The 14,902-nt window shown below is 32.8% G+C and overlaps 1 protein-coding gene across 19 annotated transcripts in view; it reads left to right on the top strand.

The window, feature by feature from the left end:
• The window catches only part of PIGN (phosphatidylinositol glycan anchor biosynthesis class N), an 81,460-nt gene that overhangs the window by 43,374 nt on the left and 23,184 nt on the right, over positions 1-14,902 (top strand). For all 19 annotated transcript variants that reach the window (XM_025048118.1, XM_025048117.1, XM_025048120.1 and 16 more), the window contains 6 exons: positions 1,915-2,023; positions 5,791-5,893; positions 10,916-11,018; positions 12,661-12,747; positions 14,002-14,057; positions 14,320-14,395. In XM_025048118.1, coding sequence (XP_024903886.1) covers positions 1,915-2,023; positions 5,791-5,893; positions 10,916-11,018; positions 12,661-12,747; positions 14,002-14,057; positions 14,320-14,395 — 534 coding nt within the window. The remainder of the gene's footprint in view (positions 1-1,914; positions 2,024-5,790; positions 5,894-10,915; positions 11,019-12,660; positions 12,748-14,001; positions 14,058-14,319; positions 14,396-14,902) is intronic.

Genomic DNA, 14,902 nt, shown 5'->3' with positions numbered 1-14,902 from the left:
CGGCCCAAAGGTGCCTAGAGAGCAGAGGTTAAGGAGGCATAAGAGGCGTCTATTCTGACCGCAAAGTTGATCTGAAAAAGGACTCCTCTAGGCTGAAATTCTGTGTTGTCCTCATTTGGGTCAGGAAAAAGGTAAGCTGCTTCGAAGTAAAGGCAGCTGCTGAGTATGTTTATATGAAGAATAGCTGGTTTAAGGCTTTAGACAACATCCTATGAGAAAATAAACTTCACTTTGTTTGATGGCTTGGATGTGGTGAGTAGAACTTGACATTTCAAAATTGAGGCCATTCCCAGTTACGCCGCATACTACATGTGTGATTTGTAGTAGTAGAACTTCGGTCTGTTTTTAACTAAAATAGACCTAATATATAATAATGTTGTAAGAATTAGAGATTACATAATGCTGTATTCTGTAAAATGATAGCTTTTTGTAGATAACAGTGGAAATCACATTTTTTTTTTAAATATAAAAAAGTAAAAAATGACATCTGGACCACTGACCAAAAATACTTATATGAGTTTTCTCAAAAAATTCACCCAGAACAAAGCTGAGATAATGGAAAGTATTTTCAAGAACACTCTGAAATAAACATCTGCAAGACTTAAAAACGTCATCCTTGCAGGACAACAGAGAACAAATAAAAAGAGAAGAAATGTTTTGTCAAAGATCCTGTCAGGCCGTTGGAATGTATCTTTCATTTTAAGTGGCTACTGACTGGCTTTGCACGAAAGCCTGGAGTAGCTTTGACGTAATTCACCTGTAATAATGAGTACTTTGATAGAAGTGAGTGTTTCTGAATCTCACTCTATTGGAGCAAAGAACATTATGTTAAAATTCTTATGGACTTTGTAAGATACCCCTAAGTATAGGGTAAATCTGTTACAAAATTTCTTTTTACATTAACGCTATTAATTTGCATTAATTTCTGTACTGTGTACCACATTTTTCATTGATTCCAAGATATGTATCTTTTTAAATTTTATCATATCTGAAATGAAAACGTGTTTTACAATTGAAAGGATCCGAGGATTGAGTCATAGCTTTACTGACAGCATTTTTTCCTTTTTAATTCACTAAAACTATGAGTAAATTAAATATATCTCTAGGATTTGGTGATGAAGTTGCTAATCTGATCTCTAAGAGAGTTTACTTTGTTCCCAGATATAGTTTAGCTCATTTCTTAAAATGGCAATTAGTGCACTAACTAGTTCAGGGGTTAGCAAACATTTTTCTGAAAAGCCAAATTGTAAATATTTTAGACTAGTGGGCCATGTAGAGTCCCACTAGTCTAAAATATTTACAATTTTTAACTTCACCATTGTAGTGCAAAGGGGGCTGTAGACCACACATAAATGAACAAGAGTTACTATGATCCAATAAAACAGTATTTTAAAAAACAGAACACCAGCCTACAAGCTGTAGTTTATCAACTCCTCACTGGTTTATACACATTCCCTGAAGAATAATTGTACTCCTTGTATTCCCAGTACCAAGTGAATACTCAGTCCACAAATATGTGTTGAATGAATACAGAGATACAAGTGAAGGCCATAGGTGGAAGACAGTAAGCCACATACACTAAACCATACACATTTTACCCTCTGCAGTTCCATGATTTAAGAAAACTTCAAGGTTAATAATGAATATTTCTAGGTAGAAACAGTGTGATAATGTATGCCAAAATACCCTTGAAAAGTGTAAAATGCCTCATTTCATGGTTGTAAAGGGTGACCTTTGCTTAGTACAAGAGTTCTAACTCTTAACCTTGGCCCCAGGGAGGTGAGCCGGTCCAATTTCAATTGCATTTTGCCGTATTCGAATCGATCAAGCACTTTTTGAGAAGTGTTCTTGCTGATGTATCAATTAGCCTCTCACCACCTTCCCTCTCACTACATGTTCTGTATTTGTTTTCAGATGCTGAGCACAGTGCTTTCCATGTTTGCTGTGTATAGCACCCACAACAGTCTACTCAAGAAACAAGGACTTCCTTTTATTAATCAGATTGTTAGCTGGGTGATATTAGGTAAGAGGCCAGTCAAACCAAATCCAGTACCTTCACATCAAGTCGTAGCTTAAAATTATCCATTTACATCTGTGTTAGTGTTATTAATAGACATAATTTTGTTGCAGGAAAATAATAATGACCAGCTATTAGTTGCATCTATTGCTGGCATTTAACAAAGAAAGAACTTTTGTGAATGTTCATGTGTTAATAAGAATTACTTGATAGAATGTTATTACCTGGTAAAAAGGCTATACATTTATTCACATCTAAGAGATAAAAATCTAAGAGATTCCAGAAGAGAAAACATATTTTCTCTTTTCCCCTCCCTTGCAACTAATATGCTATCTATGGGAGACACTCTAAGACCATCAAATACCCTTCTCATCAAAATTTCTTCCTAGATTTAGCATCCATTCATAAGTCTTCCCTGATCATGATGGCTACAGAATCATTTTCTAGCTCCAACACTCCTGCATTTACCAGAAGGATCTCAGCATTCTACTGTGAGAATCCTCCCTCCTTCCCTATTCATTCATTCATTCATTCATTTATTATTATTATGGATTCGTGAGCTCCTGTTATTTCAGAGGTTTATAACTCATTGCTGTTGATACTTTGGTGCTCAAATTGTCCCAGACTTGGCCAGACAGACCCGCTTCAAGTTGGCTTGTAAATAGGCTATATATATATATAATCACTTTTTTACTTTCTGGCATTAAGGAAATGTTTACCTCATAAGGCTTACCTTGTAGTCACCCTGCTATGGTGTATAATCCTTTTAATGTGTTTGCTAATATTTTGTTGAAAATTTTTATATTCATCAGGGATTTTATTCTATATTTTCTTTCTTGTAGTGCCCTCTGGATTTGATATCAGGTTAATACTAGCCTAGTAAACAATTTTGGAATTGTTCCTTACTGTTCAATTTTTTGGAAGAGTTTGAGAAGGATTGGCATTAACTATTCTGTAAATGTTTGGTAAAACTCACCAATGAAACCATCAGGTCCTGGACTATTATGTGTTGAGAGGTTTTCAGTTTCTGATTCAATCTCCTTACTTGCTGCTGGTCTATTTGGGTTTTTTATTTCTTCCTGATTTAGTCTTAGTAGATTTTATGTTTCTAGGAATTTATCTGTTTATTTTAGGCTATCCAATTCATAGGCATATAATCCTTCATAGTAGTCTCTTATAACCCTGTGTATTTTGTTGTATCAGTTGTAATGTCTCCTCTTTCATTTCTGATTTTTTTATTTGAATCTTCTGTTTTATCTTAGTCTAGCAAAAGGTTAGTCAATTTTGTTTATCTTTTTGAAGACCAGCTCTTAGTTTTATTGGTCTTCTCTATTATTTTTCTCATCTCTACTTCACTTATTTCTGTTCTGATCTGTGTTATTTCCTTTCTTCTTCTAAGTTTGGACTTTGTTCTTTTTCCAGTTCCTTGAGGGATAAAGTTAGGTTGTTCGTTTAAGATCTTTCTATTTTATTAACATATGTACTTATCATCATAAATTTCTCCCTCAGAACTGCTTTTTCGGTATTCCATAGGTTTTGCTATATTGTATTTCTATTTTCATTTCATTCGAGATTTTAAAATGTCTCTTGATTTCTTTTTTGATCCATGTTTTTCAAGAATGTTTTATTTCTTTATGTTTAATTTCTAAATGTTTAATTAAACGTTGTTTAATTTCCACATATTTGTAGATATTCCAGCTTTCTTCTTGTGATTTCTAGTTTTATACCATTATGGTCAGTGAAGATACTTGGTATGATTTCATTCTCCTCAAATTTGCTAAGACTTTTTTTTGCGGCCTATCCATGATCTATCCTGGATCTATCATAAGTTCCATATGCACTTGAGAAGAGTATGTATGCTGCTGTTGGGTGGAATGTTCTATAAATTTCTGTTAGGTCTATTTGGTTTAATGTATGATTCAAGTCTAATGCTTCCTTGTTTATCTTCTTTGTACAATCTGTTGCTGAAAGTGAGTATTAAAGTCTCTTACTATTATTGTATTATTGTCTCTTTCTCCCTTCAGATCTGGTAGTATTTGCTTAATATATTTAGGTGCTTTGTTGTTGGGTGCATATGCATTTATGATTGTTATATCTTACTGATTGACCCCCTATATCATTATATAATGACCCTCTTTGTGTCTTGTTACCATCTTTTTGGCTTAAAGTCTGTTTACCTGATGTAACTATTGCTACTGTTAATTTTCTTTCGGTTTCCATTCGCATGGAATATCTTTTTCCATCCCTTCACTTTGAGCCCATGCATGTCCTTAAATCTGAAGAAAGTCTCTTGTAGGCTGGGCATATATTTTAAACAAGATAATTCTTCTTTGGGATTAGGAGAGCTAGGTACTAGAGAATACCTACAAAATGGTGCAAGGCATGAACCCAAAGGTAGGTCAGCATTATCTCCAGATGTCTCTTTCAGGCACTAATCTCCCAAAGTCTACCTCCAATGAGCATTTTTTATGAACATGCTGTAATCCACAAGTTATCTGTTATGAATGTGGTTCTAACTTACGACATTCAGAATGGGCACTCTCATTTCCCCTTTAGCACCTCATCAGTCTTTTAGACAAAAGTATAAAAGAAGGGTAGAAAATAGTTTTACAGAAGAAGGCTCATTTGAACTGGCTTTTTAAATATGAAATATTATGTCATTTCTTTGTGTTAAAATATGTATCAGGTGATGATAACATTATTAGAACCACACATCTGAAAAAGAATTAGAAGCTATTTGACTAAGGATACTATAAATATAACTTGCATAGTCTTAAGTCCTACAGTACCTTAACCTTGAATGAGATTGTCTTTACATTTAACTTAGTAGATATTGACTAGTAATAATAATAGCAGCTAATAGTCATTAAGCACCTACTGTACCCTAGGCACTATGCTCAGGGAGGATTTTATAGGTAAATTTACATTAAACCTGACAACTTTTTTACATTATTTCTACTTGACAGATGGAAATACTGCTTAGATAGGTTAACGATCTTGCCCCATGGATAAACAGTTAATAAGTGATTCATACAGGATTGCATCCCAGGTCATCTGTCTCCACACTCTGGAGTATTTAAGTCCAGGCATATTGCCATTCTAACTAGGGGGATTAGGAAGTTATGTACATTTCCATTCCAAAATAGAGATGGGATTGGTTTATGTTTTGCTACCCTTTCTCCCTTCATCTGCCCTTCTCCCACTGAAGTATTTGCTTTCTTATCCCGTCAGGAAAGATTATTTCATTTATAAGATTACTCTTATTACGACTCTCATGCATGATGAAGTCCTTTTTTCCTGTTTTTCTAAGTGGAGCACTACACCTTTCAATGAATACTTTACAATGGGAAAACTTGGGGGAAGAAAGAGTTAGGAAAAATCACTTTCTGGGGAGTAAGTGGGTTTTGAACTAAAATGCCTGATTAAGAGAAGAGTTGCTGAATCTTGAATAATATTTTCATTATATTTTTTATTGTTTACATTAGAAAATAAGAAGTTATTCATTTAGGAGTTAATATCACTGTAGCGATCGAGGCTGAATATAAATTGAGAAAATCTGAGCCAAAATTGGTTAAAACAATGAAATGTAATTTTAATTAAAAATATGGAGTTTCAAATTTCTTATAAAAATGATTAGGGCAAATATAGCCTCATTTTAAAAGTCGCACAAACAATAAGGGTCATATGTGATTACAGATCATTGAGTGCTTCTAAACTCGCGTAGGTCATGTGCCGCATACTGACATTAACTGCCCTGCTTTGTTCCATCGCAGCCTCTTCCTTCGTGGTGCCGCTGCTGAGTCCCACGGTTCTCTTTGAGCGGTTGGTCAGCATACTTCTTTCCTCGATGTCAACCTACCTACTTCTAAGCACAGGGTATAAACAGTTTTTAAAATTTCATTTTCAGTAGCAAGTTTTAAATGATATATTGACATTTCTCTATGAGTATTTAATCTCTGGAAATGGAAAATGTATAAATCTTGAGGAATAAATTATAAATATTTTTTACTCTGTAAGAACTGTGTGTAACTTGAACCATAATCTTCAGTTTTCTTTTTCTTATTATTTTCATAGTATTACCTGTTGCCTTTGTCTTTCTGTTTATTCCCTTAAGTTGCCAAAATGTCATTTTACTTCATTATTAGAAAATTCTGATTGGTTATGGAAGAATTTTAAGTCTTAAACAATGGTTAGATGAATTAAAGTTCTTTCATGCACTTTAAATTGTGCTTTGATTTGTTCATTCTTCTTTGAATATATTTTCTTTTTATTTTTACTTACATATATCATATTCCAAATATTCCTTTTGATTCAGAAGACTTTTAGAATATTTTCTCAAAAGTTAAAGAATCCATTTTTATGTAAGATTGAAATTTTCTTTCAATAAACCCCCGAAACTAGCTGCTTGATTTGGGGTGGATCCTGAATCATTTCTAGAACTTACTAAAAACACCAATATATATTCTTCCCATCTATTTAGAAGAAAAAAAATTGTTTCACTTGCTTTTGAATTTGATTTCAGCCTTACTTAAATCTTTATGAGGATGAGAAATGCACACATTATAACAAACCCCAAATAGAGCAGATCGAATAACTGCCACTTTTGTTTGAAATTTGGCCCAAATATAAGATCTTGATTTCAATTTAACTAAACTAGGGATTCACCATTGTGCTGTCAATGGGTTATTCCCACATTGGATGATTTCGTAAAGCCATTTTGGGTCCAAGACTTGGATTCATTTTGGGGGAAACTTAGTTGTCCTAATTAAGAATTAATGGGATGTTATCAAAATCTTCATAGGAGACCCTAACATCCTAAATGACCTAGTTCCCCAGAGTTCTTACAATCCCCAGATAGGTGATGATCCAGTGGGCCGCTGAGCCTCCTTCTCTGAGCAAAGCTCCCACACCTGCTGTCTTTCATTTTCTCTCTGTGTAACCAGAGCTTGGGCATTGCTGTGAAGATGTAATAGAAGCAACATGGACATTTCACCAGTTACCTAATAAGATCTTAAGATGGGCTTGCTTGCAGACTTAGAACTTTGAGCTTTTAGATAAAACTTGAACTATCAGCATATTCTTACTCAAGAGTTATTAACATAATGAGACCTTGAAACTCTTCATTCTTTTCCCCTTATTGGTGAAATTGTAGAGTAAATAATTTAGTTATAATCAGAATCAGTGTGTAAATGTATATATGAATTAGAATATGCACAAGTTTTTAGCCTAGATAAGAAAGCAGAGATAAAATCATTTCTATTCTAACCCACCATTTGGGGGTGACACATGAGTTTCGTCGAAAGTTCACACCCGGAGGTTGCCTTAAGAAAGTAAATGAGAGGGTCTGGAAATATGTGCTAACTTCTACACAGTTACTTAATAATCGATAAGCTGTTTTCTTTTTGAACCTTCAAGTTCTAAAGCAATAAACAGATTTAAAGTAGTGTGTAGTTAGTTGGCTAAAAAGTAAAAATAAATCTAAAAGTAGATCTGATTTGCTGGATTAGAAATTAAGAAAGGAATGAAGAAAGGATAATTAAAGTTGGATTTTGAGTGAAAAAAATATATCACAATGTAGAGTGAATCATGTAACTAACAGTAGAGATAAGTATTATAGTGTTTTAAATCATCAGTTTAACAGTAAAGATACCAAAACAGATGACCATAAGTATATTTAATTTAAGAAAATCTAGAAAGTAAAAATGCACACCTAAATTCAGAATATTGAGTATGACTATATTAATGAATGTATTGAGAAATATATTTTCAACAGCAGTAAGTATATTGACATTTGCAAGAAAATTCAAGTGCGGTAGCCTGAACAACACAGTCTAATAATTTCAGTTAGTACATTTTTTAGTCTCAAATCAGTTTTGCGAAACATAGTCCACCTGTTATTGTTCCATATCACTATTCTGGGTGACCTAGAGGGTCCTCTATGTAAATTAATGAACAATCAGAATTATAGGATATTTAAAAGAAGTGCAGTTTTATTACTTTACAGAAACACAGTAATAGTAATCCTAAATTCTAACAATGCATTCTTGATTTAATGAATAAAGAAGATTCATTTTTAATCAGCACTTAATTATTTTTATGCAAATGGAAGTTATTGTAATAGTTGAAAAGAGTTCTCTTAGATTGGTTAAAATTTCCTTCTGAAATTTGCTTTATATTATCCCTTTGCTCAGCACACTGTAATACAAAGCTAAATGCCTTTTCAGGCCTGTTCAATTTGCACAGAGACCAAACTAGCAGATGCTAATTTAGTAAGGTTTTATTATGTACACTGTGAGCCCATGATGACATTTTATTGGTATTTTAGTTTATTAATTCAGATATGCAGACTTTATACAAGAAATTGATTGTCAAAAGAAATAAAGTCTCATAGGAAGATTGCCTTTATCAGATTTATCTACAGCTTACAAAAGAAAGTGATAATAGTTTATAGTTTTTGAAAGGAAATAAATCCATAGCACTATTTATAGAACTATGGAATTTCTGTTTTTGTATATTAGAAAAGAATCATTTTATATATAACTGCAAATATTTAAAAAATTGCAGCCCTCTTTTGCTCAGAGTATACACCTTCTTAATTCGATTAACTGACAATTGTTTTTTCTTTCACACTGCCAGTGTTGAGCGCTAGACAGACATACAGTCAAAACATTTAGTGGACCCCAGGTGTATAATAGAGTTGTAAGCTGCTATAAAATAAAGACTTTATTTTACAGTGTTAGGCAATTACTAAATGCAACAATTAAGTTATCGTGAGTTAAGTTATGAGTTGTATGATATAAAGAATGACTAGAGGAAGAGTTTGAGTAGGGGGAGCTGAGTTGGTGCCATCAAGGACTGAGGGGAAGATGAACTAAGTTTTAAAGAATGAGTAGGATACAGACATTCTGAATCTTGTCTTTCAATTATATTTTTTAAATCATTGTAAAAATAGTATAATCACATTTTGGAAAGTAGGAATAAGGGGGAAAATAATTTATTAACCTTACCTCTCCTGTTGATGTTCTGATACACTTCCTTCCAGTCTTACCTCTGTATTTGTTTTTTTTAACACAGTATTTATCATAGTCTATCTTTTTTTTCTACTTAAAATTAGGTTAGGAACATTTCCCATATGGTACATAGGTTTTTTAACCATTTTAATAGATATTTAATATTCTGTGATGTGAATGCACCTTAGCCATTTCTCTATTTCCACTTTTTATTATCATAAATAATATTTTGAGTTATGTTTTTATGCATAAGCTTTTTATATAGATTAGATTATTTACTTTTTTACTTCTCAGATGTAGTATAGGTGGGCCACAGACTATGAACTGTTTTCGTTTTTGTTTTCATTTTGTCTTTTGTCTTAAGAACAGAGTCAGTTTATAATATCACCAACAACCTGTGAGGGGTTTTATTTCATTATGTCCTTCACAATATTTGGTATTTTCATCTTAAAAAAAGAATATCAAATGCTATTTTAATTGGTCAAAATGGTATGGTTTTGTATATCTATCTGTACTTGTTTTAGTAAAGATTTTTTTTGTTTACCTATTGTCTGTTCATATCCTTGGAGATTCTTAATCATATACCAAGTGATTTGTGTATGCTTTCTCAAACCTAAAGGTTTCCTTCTGCCCAGTCTTCATTGTTTTCGTTTTATGACCTGTGGTAGAGTTTAAAGCATTTCATTTCTTATGTTTAGGAAATAATGCCATATGGAATAGAGTTCAATAGTTGAAAAAGTTGAAAGAGAAATAAAGGGGTTTTTTTGTTTGGATTTGGTTTGTTTGTTTTGTAACTTCCAATTAGATAAGTAAGTCACTCAACAAGTACTTGTGAGCTGAGCCTGCACTGGTGACAAGACTGACACAAAGATTTCACAGACTAGCAGGAAATACATATAAGTAAACGTATGATTGCGATAATAGAGTATTTTGAGGGACTACAAAGGTGGAACAGTTATTCCAAGCTAGGACAGAAAAGAGTTACAAAAGGCTCTGTCACTGTGTTATCTCATGAGCATTTCTCCTTTGTCCAGAGATGTACCGCCTAGAGATATACTGTACATTATTTAATCACTCACCTGTGAATCTGTACGTTGTTTTTCCCTTCTGTAAATGATATTACAATAAACATCTTCATGTGGAGATTGTAGTGCATATGTCTGATTATTTTCTCTTGGAATTCCTAGAAGTGACATTATTGGATTATAGTATATGAATATTTTTGAGATTCTTGATACATAATGTTAGATTACCTTCTAGAAGGTATTTTTTTCCTATATAGAGAGTATGAGAGTCTTTTTTTTCATTCCTCTGTGTCAATATTATTTTTTTTAACTATAGATAAATATGGTAAATGAATATGGTATCTCCCTATTGTTGTAGTTTTCATGTCAGTTATCAGTAAGGTCAAATGTTTTTATGTGTTTATTGGTTCTTTGTTTTCTTTTTGAGAGATTTATGTTCCTGTTCTGTACCCATTAAAAAAAAATTGGGGACATTCGTCTTGCTCTTCTATGTATATTTATAATTTTAACTCAGGAATTGTCTTTTTACCTTTGCCTTAATATTTTCTTTCTTTTCTGTGTATTTTTGTCATTTACCACATGAGTTACTTTTAAATATCTCAGCTGTTTTAAACATGTCATGATCTTAAGATTTAATATAATTCAAAAAGATATAGTGTTGGAGTTAATATTTAAATGTTACTTTCCTTCTGGAAAACCTAAAAAATTTAAATTTTGTGATATTGTGAGTTAGAAATATTATCAAGATTGTTTTAATTTTGAGAACGACTTTTCAGTATAAATTTGCATTTTAATTTGTTTAACATTTTTTTCTTTTCATCCCTATCCTCCCATTTTCACCCCGTACCCACCCAATCTCTTAGGTATGAAGCTTTTTTCCCATTAGTGTTGTCATGTTTGATGTTTGTCTGGATACACATAGAACAAGAAATCCTACAACAATCTGGTGTTTCCTGTAAACAGAAGGTAGCCTGTCAACATCATCATTGCATTTATTTGAGAATATTGAATACTCTCTATCCTGTAAGGAAGTTGCGATGTTATTTCATCAAAAATTCTTTCTACTTAAAATTTTATACTATTTAAGCTATTAATCATTAATAATTAAGTTAAATAGTTTGTAAAGAAATTTTTTACTTATAATAGAAAAGCATGATTTTACACTTTTATAAATGTTCTCTAGGTTGGGGCATTTTGTAGAGATTATTTGTGAATCACTGACATAAAAAAACACCAGAATAAGTGAAGAAGTGGAGGAGAATGTTCTTTATTTTATTTTCCTGGATTTTCACATCTAATTTTTATTCTTTCAGTTTATTTTATCTGGAAGAATATTTATGTCATCACAAATCTGTTTATGAATTTGATCATAATGTGACATTTATGTTCCCTGTGTTATTTTCCTCTTTGGTCATCCTAATCCAAAGTGCTTATTCTGTCACCTTAGTAATTGTGGCCTCAGACCAAATCTTACACTGTTTATTCAATGCAGTATTCTTTGAATTGGCTAAAAAACAATCAAATTTTAAGGACACTTCTATTATCCTGAGATAGCGTTAAATTGATGTCTCTTGCCTTTATTTTAGAGCTGACAGTAATTATGAAAAATATGTAGTAGAATATTTATAATTTTACTGAGGTTAGTTAAAATGAATATTGCAGGAAAACTCCTGCAATATCCTTAACTGGTTCCAGTTGAATTTATACTGATAATTTAGAATAATTAATTTCAATAAAGAAGAAACTTTATTGAAATATATGAATAATTACTGGTTTTTAACTTTCAGCCCTGCAATATTAAAACAATACATGAAAAAGCAGTTTTGATTAGATTTACATAAATGGTTAGATTGTCCTCAATATTAAATATTAAATACTTTAATGTTAAATAAATATTAAATTTAAAAGTGAGTTTTGTGTCATTTTTAAATTTTTATTTTTTAACTAAAAGCAGATCTATCTTTTTCTAGAAGAGTATTAAAGCATCCTAAGAACTTATTGGACAATTACATGAGGAGTGGGGGATGGAGCAAGTCCCCTTTAAATTCACCCATTATTTTTTGGGTGGACGAGTTAAGCAGGAGTGTACACATCTTGGAATAGAGTGACTTTCTATTTTACCAAAGACAGAAATAATTTACTTATTTATAGAGAGAAAATAATTTTCCTATAAATAGAATTAACAGAAGAACAAAAAACAGAGAAATGTTTAATTCGATCATGCTTTTTAATATCATACCATACCTGGGTTCGAGAAGATCAGGACACTCTGAGAAATCAGGTCTTAGAAACGTGAAGATTTATATAGGTGTTTAAAAATGAAGCGTTTATATAGGATAAGAAAAAGCCCAATTCTCACTTTCATTACATGTACAGCAATACTACAATTCTATTCAATATATTATTAGCAACATATTTTACCTTTTGGCAGATTTTATTAAGATTTGATTAAGCTATAGGAAAAGAGTTATTGTTTTTATTTGTTTGTTTGGTTTTTGTCAGTACGAGGTATCTTTCTAACTATAATAACTTACACTGTAAGTTTGCCTTTGGGGGTAGAAGTTAGCAAACTGTTATTATGCATTCATATATTTGTTACTTTTCACAGGTCACCAGTATCCAGTTCACCTGTAATACTGACATAACTCAGTTTCGACAGCTCTGTCCGGATGACATTCGTAGGGCCTTTTTCCTTGTATCCTTTGTTTGGACCTTTTTAAGTTGCCGCAACCTCTCATTTAATGGAGTAAGAGGACATGGAATATGTTTCTGCCTGTCACTTAATAGTGATATTACCTTGGAGGCTATTAAATACCTCCCCCCACCACATAATTTTCTCAGTTTAATTTAAAAATTTTTTGAAACTATAGAAAAGCATAAAGAATGATATAACAAACAAATGTATATGTGTATTCCTACCATTCATGATATCAACAATTAATATTTTGTTATATATGTCACATATTTTTTAAAAATGAAAACATTACAGCTAAAGCCAAAGTCTAGTTTCAACTCCCAACTCCAATCTAATTTCCTTCATCTAGAAGAAACTACTGTTATGAGTTTGGTTTGTATCTTTTTATGTGCGTTCTATACTATACTCAGATAACATCTCTCTCACAAGGTTGTTGGATCACATCAGAGGCAATATTGTGTGAAAGTTACTAGAATTAGAAGTTTGAAAGATAATATGGCAGAACACAGTCTCACTTTGGGAAGATTGGATGACCTGCTTTAAGAAATTCATCGAGAGATATTTCCTTTGAACTTACCATGATACACGGGTGGACCTTACAGGTCCAGAAAATCAGTGTTCTCATTCTCTCCTCTGCCTCTTGATTTTTGCTCTCAATTTTGCTTTCTCTCTTTTTGCAGGCTCCTTCCACTCAGCCTCTACTATTAAAACACTTCTGTCCTTGAACCCTGCATCCCCTTAAATTATAATTTCATCTTGTCCTTTCTGTTTACTTCCAAGCTCTTCGAAAGAAAAATCTTTAGTTGCTGCTGCCATTTCCTCCCATTTATGTGCTGTATCTTCAAGCCTAGAACAATGCTTGGCACGTAGTAGTGTGGCATATAGTAGCTCTATGTATGTTTGTCAGATGTCTTTGAAGCTTTACTCTCAGTGGTCAGCAGGGGCTTCCTGACTGCACAGTCTAATCTATTTAGTTTTACTTAATCACTCTGTAACATTCAGCTCTTGATTTCTCTATTTTCCCGTGACTTCAGGCCACGATCCTGGTTCTCTTCTTAGCTTTTTAGGTCATCTCTATTCTCCTTCACTAAAACTTACTCTCCCTTTGTCTGATCTTGAACCTTGAGCAAGTCATGATCAAATGTACAAATGAAAATGCAAATTACCCTCGTGGTAGTATAGGTATATCTTTTCTAAATGAAAAAGAAATTTGTGTGAATTCTGACTTGTTTTGGCATTTCCTTAACTATTTAGGTTTTCTTCTTATTGACAGCGTTTTTTGGAACTGGGAATATAGCTTCTCTTAACAGGTAATTTTAAATGAAAACGTAGATACATACAACCAAAAAGTAATACAAATTGGGATTTTGTCCTATACCTTACTTTTTATACTGAAGGATATATTTTGGTTTCTATTGGCACATCCAGATCTTCCCCATTCATTTTAGTGGCCTCATAATGTTCCTTGACACAGTTTATTCTTGTCTTTTCATAAGAGTAGATTTTAGCAGACATTCTTTTAAAGTTACAATGTGAATTCTAAAATCATTTTTCTTTATGTTGCTTCCTTAGCTTTGACCTTGCTTCTGTCTACTGCTTTTTGACTATATTTAGTCCTTTTACTATGGGAGCCCTGATGATGTGGAAGGTTAGTTCTCTTATCTTATAATTTTATTTATTAAAATAATATTTATTAAGATTATGAACTCACTATGACATTAAGATTATGTGACATTAAGAATTAAGTCATCGTGACAAAGTAAATAGCATGGAAAGAAGATACCTTCTTAGACACTGCAGAACAGGAGGTGGGACCCGCTAGCCTTTACTCCAAAATGTAATCTTTTTGCTTTACTGTTAAGCTCATTAAACTTCAAAAGAGTAGAGCTTCTCTCTTCGCCCTGAGAAGTCCTGTCAGAGGGGATTAGAGCCTGTGGGGAGCTGTAGTGCAGATCAAAGCCGCACTGCTCCTCAAGACCTAAGGCTCCCCTAACCCACGTTCCCCACCCATGAGACTGCCAACATGTTACAGTCTTTTCTTATAATCCTTGTACCCAGGATTGACTGATTCATTCAACTAATATGTCATCGAGTGCTTACATTCAGTAATGCGCCAAGCACAAGCTGGGTGCTAAGGTCACCAGTGTAATGACAA

Source organism: Pteropus alecto, unplaced genomic scaffold (assembly GCF_000325575.1).
Source record: "Pteropus alecto unplaced genomic scaffold, ASM32557v1 scaffold14, whole genome shotgun sequence".
Classification (NCBI taxonomy): Eukaryota; Metazoa; Chordata; class Mammalia; order Chiroptera; family Pteropodidae; genus Pteropus; species Pteropus alecto.
This window is presented reverse-complemented; position numbering and strand designations above follow the sequence as displayed.